The sequence below is a fragment of the Aquarana catesbeiana genome, linkage group LG02, assembly GCF_042186555.1.
Source record: "Aquarana catesbeiana isolate 2022-GZ linkage group LG02, ASM4218655v1, whole genome shotgun sequence".
NCBI classification, from domain to species: Eukaryota; Metazoa; Chordata; class Amphibia; order Anura; family Ranidae; genus Aquarana; species Aquarana catesbeiana.
In genome coordinates this window covers 5,471,711-5,490,614 of record NC_133325.1, presented here as the reverse complement: position 1 = coordinate 5,490,614, position 18,904 = coordinate 5,471,711, and the positions used below count along the sequence as shown (strand labels likewise).

At 45.2% G+C, this 18,904-nt stretch overlaps 1 protein-coding gene across 1 annotated transcript in view; it reads right to left on the bottom strand.

The window, feature by feature from the left end:
* Positions 1 to 14,603, bottom strand: part of LOC141126606 (uncharacterized) — a 757,790-nt gene extending 743,187 nt beyond the window's left edge. The window contains 2 exon segments of the mRNA XM_073612528.1: positions 9,996 to 11,529; positions 14,466 to 14,603. Coding sequence (XP_073468629.1) covers positions 9,996 to 11,529; positions 14,466 to 14,556 — 1,625 coding nt within the window. The 5' untranslated portion in view covers positions 14,557 to 14,603.
* Between the last annotated feature and the right edge of the window lie 4,301 nt (positions 14,604 to 18,904).

The window sequence follows — 18,904 nt, the reverse complement described above, 5'->3', positions numbered from 1 at the left end:
TTTATTGTTTGACTTTAAGCATTATTAAAATCACTGCTCCTGAAAAAACGGCCGTTTTTAAAACTTTTTTTTGCATTGATCCATGTCCCCTGGGGCAGGACCCGGGTCCCCAAACACTTTATATGACAATAACTTGCATATAAGCCTTTAAAATTATCACTTTTGATTATTCATGTTCATGTCCCATAGACTTTAACGGTGTTCGCGTGTTCGAACAAACTTTTTTCCTGTTCACATGTTCTGGTGCGAACCGAACAGGGGGGTGTTCGTCTCATCCCTAATCCTGGCCACATTCCTACACACATGCAATTAGTGTGTACACATATGTGGCCATAGTGAACTGTAATTGCACATTTATTGTCTGTTTTCTCATATGTATGATCTTGTAAGCAATGCATAGGAATATAAGCATAAGCTAGTACTGTTTTTCTGGTGCTAAGATTCTGTTATTTATAATGTACTAAATAACAATCATGCTATTATCTCCCTATGGTCGGTTATGTTTGCAGGGGTTTATCTTACCTTTATCATCCTTCACACGGGCATTTAGGTCTGCCCAGTTTGTGAAAACTTGGCAGGCAATCTGGTTCCATGCCCTCCTCTTGCTCACTCGCAGCTTGTAGCATGGATCTCTGGAATCATAGAGACAGGGGTGCTGCTTTACCATTCTGATAAAGCTCTCCTGATCTAAAAGACATACTGTCTCATCCACTTCACTCTCTATATTGCTGGCCTCCATGTCTTCTAACCAAAAAATGGTGATCTGTGCACTTCCTGTGTATGTTTTATGTCATTTCCTTTATGTAAATTTATTTCATTTGAGTAGGGAATACAAACGCTCCAAAAACACCAAAATATGCCCAATTCGAGCGTCAAAAAAGGGTCCAGAACTTGTTTGAGCTTCAAGCGTAGGGCTTCAGGTGACTTGGAGTGGAGATGTGAACCATCTCCATAGAGAATAATATATTTTTTCCCCTCAAGCGTTTTGTAGCTTCAGGCTTCAAGCTACAAAACATTCAGGTGTGAATGGAGCCTAAGTGCAGACAAACACAAAATAATACCCACATTTCTGGTAAAATACAATAAATGATGTTAAGCTGAGTAAATAGATACCTAACATGTCAGGTTTTATAATTGCACACGCCCATGGAACTGTGTAAAACTGCAGTACCTAAAAATCTCCATAGGAGGCACATTAAAAGCCTTCAGAGGTCACCAGCTTAGAGTTGCACAGGAGGTCTGGAGGAAAATTTATTGCTCCGGCTCTGATATTCGTGGTGATATCTCACATGTGTGGTGCGATCGCCGTTCACATGAGCAAATGGGGGCGGGGATGCTTTCTTTTTTTTATTATTTTATTTATAATCTTTTTTGGGCCCAAAATCTGCATTTTATCACTTATGAAGCAGAACTCCGGGAAAAAATGTTTTTTTCATGTTCTCGTTGCTGGTCTCCTACTTTTACCAACTATGCCATCCATGTTCTTCTGAGCTCTGTAGTTCCTCTGCAATAACCTGCTGATCTTGCTGATAAACCGTTATTGCCTGGTGATTTCCTGTTTGTAAGACCGCTGGCTGCTATTCCTCCTGTACTCCCAGCCAGGGGTCTTGTCACTGCCTACCTGTAGTTCTGTAAAGTGGGGAGAGGGACTTGTTTCCGCCTGGCTCGCTGTAGTGGACGGAGGGGGTCTCCCCGGTCTGTGCCGCCTATTAAGGTGGAGTCCTCCTCCTTTGCTCTCTCCTCCTCCCTGCCAGCACCGCCCCCATCCCCCCCATCACCACCGCCCGCCCGCCATCTCTCTCCAGTGCAGAGCGGGGAGAGTTACCACAGATCATCGGAGTGACAGAGCGGATCTCGGGCTGACAGTTGTTGTTGGTGAAAACACCTCCCTGTACCGGCATTGGAACAGTGTGCTCTGCGCTGTCTATCACAGTGCCGGTACAGGGAGGCGGGGCTGTACGGCGAGCAGTGATTTCACCAACAACAAATGTCAGCCCGAAATCCGCTCTGTCATCCCGATGATCTCTAACTATCCCTGCTCTGCACTGATGAGCACTGATAAGCTGCACTGATCAGCTGCACTAATACGGCTGCACTGATGGGCACTGATAAGTTTCACTGGTGATACCGAACTGATGGGCACTGATAGGCTGCACTGATAAGCTGCATTTCTAAGGCTGCACTGATAGACACTGATAAGCTGCATTAATAAGGCTGCACTGATGGGCACTGATAAGCTGCACTGATGAGCACTAATAAGCTGCACTAATAAGGCTGCAGTGATGGGCACTGATAAGCTGCACTGATGGGCACTGATAAGCTGCACTGATGAGACCGCACTGATAAACTGCACTGGTGAGCCTGCACTAATGGGCACTAATGAGCTGCATGTGTGAGACTGCACAGATAAGCTGCACTAATGGGCACTGATTAGCTGCACTGGTGGGCACTTATGAGGCTGCACTGAGGGGCACTGATAAGCTAAACTGATGAGGCTGCACTGGTGAGCACTGATAAGCTGCACTGATGGACACTGATAAGCTGCACCGATGAGGATACACTGATTAGCACTGATAAGCTGCACTGATGAGGTTACACTGATAAGCTGCACTGATGAGCACCGGTAAGCTTCACTGATGATCACTGATATGCTGCACTATTAAGGTTGCCCTGATGAGCACTGATACGCTGCACTGATACGTCGGCACTGATATGCTGCACTGATAAGTCGGCACTGATACGCTGCACTGATAAGTTGCACTGATGAGGCTGCACTGATAAGCAGTGGACACCATCCACTGCTTTACTGACACCATTCTCTGCCAAATATATGTAGGAGGGGCTTCCACCATCCCTGCAAAGTTTGCAGTAATTTTTTATTTATTTATTTATTTTCAGCTTGATGTGTATTATATGTGACGTTACATATCACAGAGACCGATATTGTGGTGATCTTGAAGTTTATTGAGATTTTCATACATTAGAGGGTTCCACCATTATTGATTAGTAAATTAGAGCTGCACTTTTTTGTTTTTCTCATGGTGACATTTACTTGTATCACACACTGATGTAAAGCAGCATGTCCCGGCTCTCTCTGTGGTGCGGATAGGGATGTGCTCCTATACATCATACAAGCACTGATTACTGATAGAAAGATCTCAAAGCTGCATGAGGAGGAGGAATATTTCTAATACTGAATTACAGCAGAGTACAGAGTGTATAATATATCATTATGGGATGTGTGTACAGTTCAGTAATGATTACATGAATCATATAAGGGAAATATGTTGCTGTGTCTGGAGAGGAGATCACAGACATGCTTTACAGTTATAAGAATTTCCTCTCACTGTCTGTGTTGTGCTCAGCAGTGTATCTACAGAATGAGGGGCGTGATTTATGGTGAATTTGTATTGCAGGTGATGCAGTGAGGTGACAGGAGAATCAGACGAGATAATGAGTGAATGGGGGAGGGGGGAGTGTGTGGGGGAGGGGGGCGTGTATGGGGGAGGGGGGAGTGTGTGGGGGAGGAGGGAGTGTGTGGGGGAGGGGGGAGTGTATGGGGGAGGGGGGAGTGTGTGGGGGAGGAGGGAGTGTGTGGGGGTCCCCCCCCATCACCACCACCCACCATCTCTCTCCAGTGCAGAGCTGGGAGAGTTACCACAGATCATCGGGATGACAGAGCGGATCTCGGGCTGACAGTTGTTGTTGGTGAAAACACCTCCCTGTACCGGCATAGGAACAGTGTGCTCTGCGCTGTCTATCACAGTGCCGGTACAGGGAGGCGGGGCTGTACGGCGAGCGGTGATTTCACCAACAACAAATGTCAGCCCGAGATCCGCTCTGTCATCCCAATGATTTCTAACTATCCCTGCTCTGCACTGATGAGCACTGATAAGCTGCACTGATAAGCCGCACTGATGGGCACTGTCATGGCTGCACTGATGGGCACTGATAAGCTGCACTGATGAGCACTGATAAGCTGCACTGGTGAGACCGCACGGATGGGCACTAATGAGTTGCACGTGTGAGACCGCACTGATAGACTGCACTGGTGAGACCACACAAATGGGCACTGATAAACTGCACTGGTGGGTACTTATGAGGCTGTACTGAAGGGCACTGATAAGCTTCACTGATGAGCACTGATAAGCTTCACTGATGAGCACTGATACGCTGCACTGATAAGGAGGCACTAATGAGCTGCACTGATAAGGCGGCACTGATGAGGCTGCACTGATAAGCAGTGGACACCATCCACTGCTTAACTGACACCGTCCTCTGCCAAATATCTATAGAAGGGGGTTTCCACCATCCCTGCAAAGTTTAATTTTTTTACAGTATGTCTTATTTTCAGCTTGATGTGTATTATATGTGACGTTACATATCACAGAGACCGATATTGTGCTAATATTGAAGTTTATTGAGATTTTCATACATTAGAGGGTTCCACCATTATTGATTAGTAAATTAGAGCTGCACTTTTTTTTCTCTTGGTGACATTTACTTGTATCACACACTGATGTAAAGCAGCATGTCCCGGCTCTCTCTGTGGTGCGGATAGGGATGTGCTCCTATACATCATACAAGCACTGATTACTGATAGAAAGATCTCAAAGCTGCATGAGGAGGAGGAATATTTCTAATACTGAATTACAGCAGAGTACAGAGTGTATAATATATCATTATGGGATGTGTGTACAGTTCAGTAATGATTACATAAATCATGTAAGGGAAATATGTTGCTGTGTCTGGAGAGGAGATCACAGACATGCTTTACAGTTATAAGAATTTCCCCTCACTGTCTGTGTTGTGCTCAGCAGTGTGTCTACAGAATGAGGGGCGTGATTTATGGTGAAGTGGGCGTGTTCACATTTACATGTACAGGCCTCGTGTCCCCTCCCACATTCACTGCAATTTGCAAAGCATGATGGGAAATGTAGTTCAATGACAGTGTAAAGATGGGGGAGAGGATATGATGCCATCACTGTTCTAACAGATCCTCCCGGGCAGAATACAGGATACATTTTTTGAACTACAGAGCTGAAAATTCAATTTGACTTTTCTATTTAATGGTAAGGAATTTCACAAATGTAATAACTGTTTAGTGTTTTGTGTGTGTGGGGGAGGGGGTGTACTAATGGGGGATTTTTTTTGCCAATCCCGGAGTTCTGCTTTAAAAATACAAAAAGACCTCTGGCAGTAAAGGAGGTAAGGTGAGCTAGATGGGGTCACTCTTCTGTGGTCACACTCTAAACATTAGAGCTCCCCCTAGCTGCAGCCTGGTAATAGCATTGCTAGGAGGTCTATTCATTGAGCTGCTCCATACTTCCCGTCTTTAACCACTTCCCACTCACCATATAGCAAAATGACAGCCAGGAAGTGGTTTCATTATCCTGACTAGGGATGAGCCAAACACCCCCCTGTTCGGTTCGTACCAGAACATACGAACAGGAAAAAAGTTTGTTCGAACACGCAAACAACGTTAAAGTCTATGGGACATGAACATGAATAATCAAAAGTGCTAATTTTAAAGGCTTATATGCAAGTTATTGTCATAAAAAGTGTTTGGGGACCTGGGTCCTGCCCCAGGGGACATGGATCAATGCAAAAAAAAAGTTTTAAAAACTGCCGTTTTTTCAGGAGCAGTGATTTTAATAATGCTTAAAGTCAAACAATAAAAGTGTAATATCCCTTTAAATTTCGTACCTGGGGGGTGTCTATAGTATGCCTGTAAAGGGGCGCATGTTTCCCGTGTTTAGAACAGTCTGACAGCAAAATGAAATTTTGAAGGAAAAAACCCATTTAAAACTACCCACGGCTATTGCATTGCCGACAATACACATAGAAGTTCATTGATAAAAACGGCATGGGAATTCCCCACAGGGGAACCCCGAACCAAAATTAAAAAAAAAAAATGACGTGGGGTTCCCCCTAAATTCCATACCAGACCCTTCAGGTCTGGTATGGATTTTAAGGGGAACCCCGCGCTAAAAAAACAAAAACGACGTGGGGTCCCCCCAAATATCCATACCAGACCCTTATCCGAGCACGCAATCTGGAAGGCCGCAGGAAAAGAGGGGGGACGGGAGTGCGCCCCCCCTCCTGAACCGTACCAGGCCACATGCCCTCAACATTGGGAGGGTGCTTTGGGGTAGCCCCCCAAAACACCTTGTCCCCATGTTGATGAGGACAAGGGCCTCATCCCCACAACCCTGGCTGGTGGTTGTGGGGGTCTGCGGGCGGGGGGCTTATCGGAATCTGGAAGCCCCCTTTAACAAGGGGACCCCCAGATCCCGGCCCCCCCCGTGTGAAATGGTAAGGGGGTAATTACCCCTACCATTTCACTAAAAAACTGTCAAAAATGTTAAAAATGACAAGAGACAGTTTTTGACAATTCCTTTATTGAAATGCTTCTTCTTTCTTCCATCTTCCTTCATCTTCTAATTCTGGTTCTTCTGGCTCTTCTTGTTCTTCCTCCGGTGTTCTCATCCAGCATCTCCTCCGCGGCATCTTCTATCTTCTTCTCCTCGGGCCGCTCCGCACCCATGGCATGGGGGGAGGCTCCCGCTGTGTGACGGCGTCTCTTCGTCTGATGGTTCTTAAATAACGGGGGGCGGGGCCACCCGGTGACCCGGCCCCCTTTGACGCACTGTGACTTGACGGGACTTCCCTGTGACGTCACGGGGAATGCCACAGGGAAGTCCTGTCATGTCCCGTGCGTCAGAGGGGGGCGGGGTCACCCCACGTCATTTTTTTAAAAAAATTTTGGCCAGGGTTCCCCTTAATATCTATACCAGACCTGAAGGGCCTGGTATGGAATTTAGGGGGACCCCCCCACGTCATTTTTTTTTTTTTTTATTTTGGTTCGGGGTTCCCCTGTGGGGAATTCCCATGCCGTTTTTATCAATGAACTTCTATGTGTATTGTCGGCAATGCAATAGCCGCGGGTAGTTTTAAATGGGTTTTTTCCTTCGAAATGTCATTTTGCTGTCAGACTGTTCTAAACACAGGAAACATGCGCCCCTTTACAGGCATACTATAGACACCCCCCAGCTACGAAATTTAAAGGGATATTACACTTTTATTGTTTGACTTTAAAATCACTGCTCCTGAAAAAACTGCAGTTTTTAAAACTTTTTTTTGCATTGATCCATGTCCCCTGGGGCAGGACCCAGGTCCCCAAACACTTTTTATGACAATAACTTTAAAATGAGCACTTTTGATTTCTCTCATAGACTTTTAAAGGGTGTTCCGCGGCATTCGAATTTGCCGCAAACACCCCAAATTGTTCGCTGTTCGGCGAACTTGCGAACAGCCAATGTTTGAGTCGACTCGAAGCTCATCCCTAATCCTGACTGAGCGTCATATGACATCCAGCAGGATAAGCCGCGACACATCGCATTCTGACAAACTGAATTCTGACACACCGCATCTCTGATCGAGGTAAAGAGCCCCTGACGGAGACTCTTTACCACCTGATCAGCTGTGTCCAATCACATATAATCACAGTGTAAACAGGAAAAGCCGTGTATCGCACTGACAGGCGTGAGTAGAGGAGAGCCAATCGGCTGCTCTCCTAAGAGGGGAGTCTGAAGAGGGGAGTCTGTTCTGATTAATTATCAGTGCAGCCCCCCGAAGATGCCCACCCAGGACCACCAGGGATGCCCACCCATGGCCACCAAGTAAGCCTACTAGAGCCCACCAGGGATGGCAATCATTGCTCATTAGGGATGGCACTCTGTGCCCATTAGTGATGCCTGCCAGCGCCTCTGATCAGGGCTGCCTATGCATGCCGCCCATCAGTGCCACCTCTACGTGCCCTCCAGTGCCACCTATCAGTCCCCCCTATCAGTGCTGCATATCAGTGCTGCCTATCAGTGCCGAGGATACGTGCTGCATATAAGTGCCACCTCATCAGTGCCCATCAGTGAAGGAGAAAACTTACTTTTAAAACAGAATCTAAGAAAAACTTTTTTTTTCTTTTTTCAAAATTATCGCTCTTTTTTTATTTGTAGCGCAAAAAATAAAAACCGCAGAAGTGATCAAATATCACCAAAAGAAAGCTCTATTTGTGGGAAAGAAATTTTGTTTGGGTACAGCGTCACACGACTGCGCAATTGTCATTGAAAATGTGAGAGCGCTGAAAGCTGAAAATTGGTCTGGGCAGGAAGGTGTATAAGTGTCCGGGATTGAAGTGGTTAAAAAAAATCTCCTAATATTTAGGGGTCTCCTAGTAAAATCAGCACACAGTACACACATTACACATTGTTAGGCACATAGGTATCCCTTTCATTGCCCCTAGATGTTATCCCCTTCCAAGCCAGTGTCATTAGTACAGTGACAGTGTATAGTATTAGCACTGATCTCTGTATTAGTGTCACTGGTGATGTCAGTGTCAGCTAGTCGGTGCCCACCCAGCATCTGCCGCACTATAACAGTCCTACTATAAGTCACCGATCACCACCATTACCGGTATAATAAAAAAAATTCCAGTATATATACACCATAGTTTGTAGATACTATAAAACTTTCACACAAACCAATTAATATACATTTGTTGGGATTTTTTTTATTGCCAAAGACAAGTAGCAGAATACATTTTGGTCAAATTTAATGAAGATTTTTTTTTTTTAATTTATGCGATATGTATTATAGCAGAAAGTAAAAAGAAAAATGATTAACATTTTTTATTTATATATATATCGTATATAATGTATTATGTAATAAAAAAAGTTAAAAAGTTTTGCATAACCACACAATTTCCAGTTCCTATTTAGCACAGCGCTAAAAATGGCCTGGTCATGAAGGGGGAAAACCTTCCAGAGCTGAAGTGGTTAACAAAGTGATTTCCTATGATGGTCAGCTCCCTCTAGTGGCCATAATGAAGTATTTTTCGTAAAAGGCTTCACATTAGTAAAAATACAACAATACCGCACTGTGGTCACTAGAGGGAGCCAATGATCATAGGAAATCAATGTATGGAATAAAATATGGACAACATTCCTCACAGCGGAATTCTTGTCATATTCATTCAACAATTTAAAAAAATGAGAACACTAAGTGTTTGCAAAGTTTACATCACATATCAATGAAAGGCAATGACTCCATTTTTATATTTTAATCAATTTTATTGGAAGTTCTCTTATTGAACAATCAGTTACAAAATACAAAGTGTTACAAATGACAAGTGACATTGTCCATCCTTGTTTAGATAGACATAGCACATTGACATGGAGTGATAAAACACAATATAAGTGGGATATTTGTGAGACAAGTCCTCCCTGTGTACGGGCCAATAATAAAGGACATCCAGGGACTCACACCCCCTTCACACACTCACCACAAATATATCCCCCTGCTTCTTATATGATGGAGATCAGCCATGGAGTATATCTGAGGTGTATATCAGGGTGTTCTTCTTCCCCACATGAGAGCTGTGATGTCCAGCAACATTCATATAGAAGACATTTCCCACACTCAAGTCACTAATACACCTCAAGGGTTGTGTGGGATCCCTGATGTACAGGAAGACCGGACTTCAATGAGGAACAATTCCCTCACTCAGGACAGGAGTACGGCTTCTCCCCGTGTGAGATCTCTGATGTCTAGAAAGATTGCACTTCACTGAAAAACATTTCCCACACTCAGGACAGGAATACGGCTTCTCCCCTGTGTGAGATCTCTGATGTGTGTAAAGATTGGACTTGTCTGAAAAACATTTCCCGCACTCAGGACAGGAATACGGCTTCTCCCCTGTGTGAGATCTCTGATGTGTGTAAAGATTGGACTTGTCTGAAAAACATTTCCCACACTCAGGACAGGAATACGACTTTTCCCCCGTGTGAGATCGCTCATGTGTGGAAAGTTTGCACTTGTCTAAAAAACATTTCCCGCACTCAGAACAGGAAAATGGCTTCTCCCCTGTGTGAGATTTCTGATGTCTAGAAAGATCGGGCTTCCGTGAAAAACATTTCCCACACTCAGGACAGAAGTACGGCTTCTCCCCTGTGTGACATCTCTGATGTAAGGAAAGATTGGACTTGTCTGAAAAACATTTCCCACACTCAGGACAGGAATGTGGCTTTTCCCCCGTGTGAGATCTCCGATGTGTGGAAAGATAGGACTTGTCTGAAAAACATTTCCCGCACTCAGAACAGGAATATGGCTTTTCCCCCGTGTGAGATCTCTGATGTAAGGAAAGATGGGACTTCTGTGAAAAACATTTCCCACATTCAGAACAGGAATACAGCTTCTCCCCTGTGTGAGATCTCTGATGTAACGAAAGATGGGACTTCCTTGAAAAACATTTCCCGCACTCAGGACAGGAATATGGCTTCTCCCCCGTGTGAGATCTCTGATGTAAGGAAAGATGGGACTTCCTTGAATAACATTTCCCGCACTCAGGACAGGAATATGGCTTCTCCCCCGTGTGAGATCTCTGATGTCTAGAAAGATCGGACTTCAGTGAAAAACATTTCCCGCACTCAGAACAGGAATATGGCTTTTCCCCCGTGTGGGATCTCTGATGTAAGGAAAGATGGTACTTCCTTGAAAAACATTTCCCGCACTCAGGACAGGAATATGGCTTCTCCCCCGTGTGAGATCTCTGATGTCTAGAAAGATCGGACTTCAGTGAAAAACATTTCCCGCACTCAGAACAGGGATACGACTTCTCCCCCGTGTGAGATCTCTGATGTGTGGAAAGATTAGACTTCTGTGAAAAACATTTCCCGCACTCAGAACAGGAATACGGCTTCTCCCCCGTGTGAGTCCTCTGATGTTTGGAAAGATGGGACTTCTGTGAAAAACATTTCCCGCACTCAGAACAGGAATACGACTTCTCCCCCGTGTGAGATCTCTGATGTGTGGAAAGATAAGACTTGTATGAAAAACATTTCCCGCACTCAGGACAGGAATATGGCTTCTCCCCCGTGTGAGATCTCTGATGTCTAGAAAGATCGGACTTCAGTGAAAAACATTTCCCGCACTCAGAACAGAGATACGACTTCTCCCCCGTGTGAGATCTCTGATGTGTGGAAAGATTAGACTTCTGTGAAAAACATTTCCCGCACTCAGAACAGGAATACGACTTCTCCCCCGTGTGAGATCTCTGATGTGTGGAAAGATAAGACTTGTATGAAAAACATTTCCCACACTCAGGACAGGAATACGGCTTCTCTCCTGTATGACATTTTGTATGCTCATTAAACTTGGATTCATAATGGAAACACTTCCCGCACTCAGGACAGGAAAACCTCTTCTCTGTTGGAAGGATGGCACCGTCCCTCACAGTCTGAGGTTCCTCAGGATAAGAGGAATACGATGGTCGGGCACTGTCCCGCACAGTCTGAGGTTCCTCAGGATAAGAGGAAGACGATGGTCCATCTACACTGTGTGGTGCCGGATGGACATTTGAGGTAGTCGGGTTTTCTCCTGGACTATACTGTGTGATGTCCTCATCTTCTACTTTACAGTCTGGAGACAAAGTGAGACAATCCTCTGAGGTTTTCCTCATCTCCCGTCCATCTACTAAAATAGAAATACAAAGATTATTACTAGACATGAGCAGATTGGTTCCCCTAAATCAGGACTCCGCCCACATCAGACAGCTTTGTCTCTGAGGATCTTACAATTCCCCCCTCAAGGTAACTAGTAAATGGGTCCTCTGATCTCTCACCAGTTCATTTCTTTATTCATGGACCTTAGTCAGAGAGTGAGGACCCAACGAGAACTGTCTTTTATAGGAGTGACAGTGATGAGGGGATTATAGGACGAGTGTCCCCACCCCCTCTATCACTCATTGCCATCTTCCCAACACAAGAAGTCCCGAACACCCTGATTTAGTCATGAATAACAGCAGGGCTGAGCCCCACCAGAGGTCAGAGAGTGAGGATGGGGGGAGAACAACCAAGATGAAGACTGGACTGATCCTGAAGACCACCATCATTGGGTTATTGGCTCCTCCCTCATTATCACTTTCTGTTTAAGGTTCCAAAGTTTGAGGATGTTATCACATTATTATCAACATGTAAAAGTCTGTGCTCCAATCACATCATCAGATATAAAATCAAACAACTATAATCTGATTCCACCCTGAAATGAAATAAGTAATCAGGAAGCTGCTCACATAATACCCAGATATGAGATATAACAGAATTCCTCCAAAATATGCAGCGCTGGCCCTTTAAATCATATACAAAAAAACGCACCACAGATGAGGTCATCAGGGGCTTGATCACTGATCCAATCCCTGATGTGATGATGTCAGTATGTTGGGCGGAGCATAACAATCTAACGTCATCACGCCCATTGCGGCTGGACCGAGTGCCGAGGAGATACACTGTGCATGTCTACCGATGTGTGTAACAGATATTTCTATGTAATAAAGTGAGAGATGTTATAGATCTATACTATGTGGAGAGTTCTTCTCGTCTCGGGTCTGAGACTATACAGCGGGGTCAGCAACCTGTAGATCACGACTACGTGACTGGTAGATCTCGGTCTGAGCTTGCTGACCTGCCGTGTCTCCTCTGTAGTGCCACCTGCAGTGCCATGCGGAGTGATACCAACTGCACTCCACCTCTAATCCCGGCTAGTGGTCTCCAGAGTGGTGCCAGCAGCAGAAGGAAGAGATCTTCAGGTCAAGGTGAAGCAATACACCGAGCATATTAATATAGGGCTGCTTTCACAGTGATGTTTACCCACACAGCGGGTGCAGTGCAGTGTACCTGCAGCTTTCCTGGGGGTTTTCTGCACTTATCCATAGACTTCTATTATATCCTGCGGGTTTGCTGCACTTAGCCATAGACTTCTATTATATCCTGCAGGTTTGCTGCACTCATCCATAGACTTCTATTATATCCTGTGGGTTTGCTGCACTTTCTGAATGCAGGAGATTTGAGACGCTTTCAGAAAGTGCCCCACACCTGCAGGATATGATAGAAGTCTATGGCAAAGTGCAGCTAACCCAGGAAAGTTGCAGATGCACTGCGTTGCACCTGTGGTGCAGGTAAACTGCAGCACATGAGTGTGAAAGCAGCCTTATTGGGTGCTCAGAACAGTAAGGGTTCATTTACATTTGTAGTTTGAGGGTGGTAAAACCCCATAGTAAAAATGTGTTTTTATCAACCCTGCCCCAACCACATCCCCTTTAGCTGCAGTGGCCAGGGGTGTACATATGTCGTAGCTGCAGCAGGAGTTATATGCATTGTCATGGTTGGTGGGTGTCATGGTTGGTGGGTGTCATGGTTGGTGGGTGTCATGGTTGGTAGGTGTTATGGTTGGTGGATGTCATGGTTGGTGGGTGATATGATTGGTGGGTGACATGGTTGTCATGGTTGGTGGATGTCATGGTTGGTGGGTGTCATGGTTGATGGGTGTCATGGTTGATGGGTGTCATGGTTGATGGGTGTCATGGTTGATGGGTGTCATGGTTGGTGGAGGTCATGGTTGGTGGGGGTCATGGTTGGCATGGTTGGTGGGTGTCATGGTTGGTGGGTGTCATAGTTGGTGGGTGACATGGTTGGCATGGTTGGTGGGTGTCATGGTTGGCATGATTTGTGGGTGTCATGGTTGGTGGGTGTCATGGTTGATGGGTGTCACACCTACCAAGCATAACCCATTCAAGTGAATGAGGCCACTCTGCAAGTGCCCTGCAACCTTGTGCAGTACAGAAAAGAAGGTGTTAAAGCAGGCAGCATTGTTGCTTTCTCACCACCTGCTTTAACCCTTTGGACCTTACAGAAGCATGAAGTTGTGGGGCGCATGCAGAGTGCCCTTATTTACTTAAATGGGTTAAAATTGGCAGGCGGTACACTGTTGCAATTCTTAAAAGCGATCCAAGTGTATTTGACAGGTGGTGAGGAGGTGATATGTTGCCTCCTCACCACCTGATTTACACCCATGATTGCGGTGCAATGCACACTATTGTGACTCAGTAGTATGGCAATTAGAGGTTTAAATCAGGTTTGAGGAGGTGACACTGGGCAATACTGTGCCTGGTGATCTTTGACTTCTCCCATGTTGTTCAGGTAGATCTCCTCCTCGTTAAGGTTGCCTACCTCTGCTATACAGACATATCCCTCCACCCGGCACTGCCAGCAAACAACAGAACTAGTAACCCCAGGAGAATTCCTCTGTCAGAGATCTCGCTAGATCCGGGTATGGGACAGAATGTAAGACACATACCTCAGATGTCTAAGACAAGCAACACCTATAGAGAAAATCAACATTTTACTGCCAGCTGAACCCCCAGAATCTCCATAAATCCATCCTAGATACATGAACTGTGTCTGCAGCACAGAGAAGGAAGAGTATCCGAGAGAAATACAGGAATACAGGACGGGGAACACAGCTCAGAAAAGTGACCAGGGGATTACAGACTGATATCACACAGTCCCCACCCTACTCTGGACCAATCAGTGAGCAGTATGGGGGGATGAATGTATTTAGTGGTAATGACCCACCTGTGCTGATCTCTGTAGGAGTGTCCTCCTCTATAAATGTCCCCGTTATTCCATCCTCCTCCATAGACTGCTGATCATCCCTCACATACATCTCTTCTTCTTCTGCTTTAACCTCAAATTCTATATCGGTTGGATCTCCACTCTAAATCAATAAAATGAGAGAAAATATCATCTGTAACATATAAGCTTTATTACTGTGACATCACATATATAAAATCCACACATCTCCATCCATGTTCTAGATGCTCCATCCCACCAACATTGTAATAATGATCGATGGTGTGATCTTCCTGTGTGGAATCCCAGGAATACAGAGGTTGGGAACATCTCTCTGAGGGGGTTCATGTAGCTGGATGATTCCACCATGGTGTCCTGGTACACATCTTTGTGTTCTTTTAGGAACTTTGACTCCTCCATAACCCAATCCTCATCATCCTCCTCTTTTATCTCTTCTTTAACATCAGCTTCAGAATCACTGAGTTTTCCACTTTGAATATATAATAAAAATGACATCAATTATAATGTAGTAAGGTCCTGGGCCCCCTTTGCTCTAATAAGAACCACCAGAGTTAGGCAGAGCTGACATCCTTCTATGCAGAGTACGTTAAGAGGCATGGTGGGTGCAAGATAAGGTAGATTAATCGGCTACATAGACTTCTTGAATGCAAAGAGATTTATTGTCTCTTGAACAGAACTGTGGGAGAGAGGGTTAGGCCAGAACACCCTTAGTAGTTGCAATGTTAATTGGCAGATTCAGAGACTTCTATAGGTAGACAGCCATGCAGAGAAAGGCATCCAGCAAGACGCCACATCTGCACAAGTAGGGCCACCATCTTCTATGGCAACCGTCTTATAACAGTTTCTAACACGAGTTGTAATAAACTTCTTCACTTCCTCTACAATTTCCACTTATAATTCTTCACTACACTGAGCTCCCAGTCTCTCTCACTAGACTCGCTGATCCACTGCCACTGGATCCCCTGAGCTTGTCCAATCTTCTCACACAGTATCTTCCTCAAGCGTCACCCCCACCTCCCTGCTGGGTCCCTAGCTTGGCACTCACAGATACTCCTCAAGTGTCACCCCGCTGGCCGGCTCAGTCCCTGGCTTTACACACAAGGCTTCTCTGCAAGCATCACCTCCGCTGGCTGGGTCCCTGGCTTGGCACCTGCTGAAGTTTCCCAATTCTTCACCATCCCCGGTTGGTGAGAATGCTGCTCCAGTACTTGCTTCAGCTACTCACAGCGGTCCCTGGTAATAAGGTGGATGGTCCATTAGTGGTGACAGCTTCCCCCCTACCTCCGTCCATGACTGGTTCTCTGGCCGGCAGAACCTCAATTCTGGTTGGACTGCAAGCCGCAGTCCCAACCCTTCACTGCTCTCTTGCTTCTTGATAGGCCCTCAGACAGCCTAGCAGCCAGACATCCCTGAGATAGGCCTCAGGCATTGGCCTAGCAGCCCGGGCCTAGTGACAAAAGAGAAAAGTGCAGCAATTCTAGAATTAGGGTGAGATCAATTGACCCCTAACAATTGGCCAAGGCAACTATCAGTCGGCAAATAAATTTAGGAGCAGCCCTGCCTAAACATCCAGGTGCTACATCCTCCCCCTGCCTAGAAAACTACATCTTGGAGTTTGCAGAAAAAAATACTAGTAATTTCAGCCCTCAAGCCTGAGAACGAATGTCCTGGCAAAAACTGTAATGGGTGGGGAATCAAGGAAAGGAATAATAATAACAGTAATACAAAGGGGTACTACATGAAATATGTAACACATACATAAGCTATTGGTAGTTCTCAAAAGGCAGATAAATATCAGACATTATGTACAATTTATGGGTGGTATACCACCCAAACAACTGAGGGAATTTTGCGAACAGGCAAAAGTCTATGGGACACGAAAATGAAAAATCGAAAGTGCTCATTTTAAAGGCTTATATGTAAGTTATTGTCATAAAAAGTGTTTGGGGACCCGGGTCCTGCCCCAGGGGACATGTAACTGCAAAAAAAGTTTTTTTTTCAGGAACAGTGATTTTAATAATGCTTAAAGTGATACAATTAAAATGAAATATTCCTTTAAATATTGTTCCTGGGTGGTGTCCTTAGTCTGCCTGTAAAGTAGCCCATCTTTCCCGTGTTTATAACAGTACCACAGCAAAATGACATTTCTAAAGGAAAAAATTTCATTTAAAATTGCTTGCGACTGTAATGTATTGTCGGGTCCCAGCAATATACATAAAAATCACCCCCCCCCCCAGTCCATTACCAGGTCTGGTATGAATATTAACGGAACCCTGCACCAAAGTTTTTTTTTAAAAAGATTGCATGGGGGCCCCCCAAAATCCAAACCAGGCCCTTCAGGTCTGGTATGGATTTTAAGGAGAACCCTGATGCCCCCAAAATCCATACCAGACCCTTATCCGAGTACGCAACCTGAGAGGCCACAGGAAAAAGGGGGCGAGAGAGCATCCCCCTCCTGAACCGTACCAGGCTACATGCCGTTAACATGGGAGGGTGCTTTGGGGTCCTCCCCAGAAGCACCTAGTTGTGGGGGTTTGCATAGTGGTTGTGGGGGTCTGTGGGCGGGGGGCTTATCGGAATCTGAAAGCATCCTTTAACAAGGGAACCCCCAGATTCCGCGCCCCCTATGTGAATGGGTATCGGGTACATTGTACCCCTACACATTCACCAAAAAAGTGTCAAAAAAGGAAAAATTACAGTAAACAATTTCTTTAGTAAACAAAAAAAAAATGTCCCGCGATGTAGATCCATCTTCGATCACATCGCCGACGACCAGAGAAAAAAAAAACGGAAAAACTTTGACTCGATGGGAGGCTCTCGCCAACTGCAGCCTTTTTGCACTGACAGCTGTTATATAGCTGAGGGCGGGGCCACCCGGTGACATAAGCAGGTGACCACGTCCCCTTCTGACGTGATGTGATGTCACGTAACGTCAGAGGCGGGTGGGGTCACCTGTTCACATCACCGGGTGGCCCCGCCCTCAGCTATATAACAGCTGTCATCGCAAAAAGGCTGCAGACGCAGGGACGCCTCCCATGGAGGTGGAGTTTTTTTGTTTTATGTTTTTTTTTCTCGGGTTGTCGGCGCTGTGATTGAATGTTACCCTATGGTATGTGGAAATTGCCCACACTGCCCTGGGCTGGAAGGTGCCTTAACCTGGCCATTAGGCCTTCCCACACCTAAGAGCTCACACCTCTGTTGTACATTGGTTGCGTGTGGAATAATGTGTTCATTAGTTTTAATTTTGCCAATGAAAGCAGCCACACTCATGAGGGTTTTTACCTGTTGAATTGGATATACCTTAGATATCAACTCATTCCCTTCACTATCAAACCCCAAAAGTGTTTGATTTCTTTCAGGAGAGGAGAGAGTCTGGATCCTACCCCTGATGGGGAACTTGTCTTGTTCCTCATTTGTGGATAGCTCGTCCCTATTGTCTGGTGGGTCTGTGACCATGGTGCATTCTCGATCCTCCTATGGCTCTGCGATTTCTCCCATCGCCACAGGAAAAGTAGAATTAGGACCCATATCTTCACCTCCCAAGTACTCTTCATATTCCTCTGTGTCCCCAATTTCATAGACACAAGTAGGTGCCGTAGCATTAGCATGTTCACATCTGCTAGCCACAGCCGCCTGTCCTTTAAGAATTGAAATTGTTTGTAGTACCTGGGACGAACTTTAGAAGACACGGACTGGTCTAACATATGGCTCACATCTAAGTCATCTTCACCCAACATCTTAGCACTGGAGACAAATTATAAAGTCCTAACTCGCTGGTACCTTGTACCCGCTAGAGTGGCAAAATATTCACCTAATACCTCAGCTCTTTGTTTTCGAGGATGCCCAGAAATAGGCACACATTTACACATATGGTGGACGTGCCCAGTAATCCAAACCTTCTGGAAGGAAGTCTTCGTGATTGCATCTAAAATATTTAAAAAAATAATACAACCAGATCCATATATAACTTTACTTAATCTAAAACCGGAATGGTTAACACTCTCTCAATTCAAACTTATGATCCAACTAATAACGGCTGCAAAACAAACAGTGGCCAAGGCATGGAAATCTCCTACATTGGTACTAGCAGAAACAATTCACAGAATGAATAATACAATGTCCCATGCTAAGATGGTAGCCATCGATCAAAATCAAATTCCAAAATTTGAAAAACTTTGGCATCCTTGGATAAAACAACAGTTCCTGTCAAATTTCAATGACTCTGTCCTGTTGCCATGGTAACAGATTAAATGACTTACAGAGACACCCATTCTAAGGCTTCAAAGAGAACTAAAAAGAATAATAAACTGACGAGCGGGACAACCTTGTGGACCATACCTCTGCCTTTCTACCCTTTTTCTTCTTTCTCTTTCCTTTTCTCCACCTTACGATTAAAGCTCATTCTCAGAATTTATTTGACC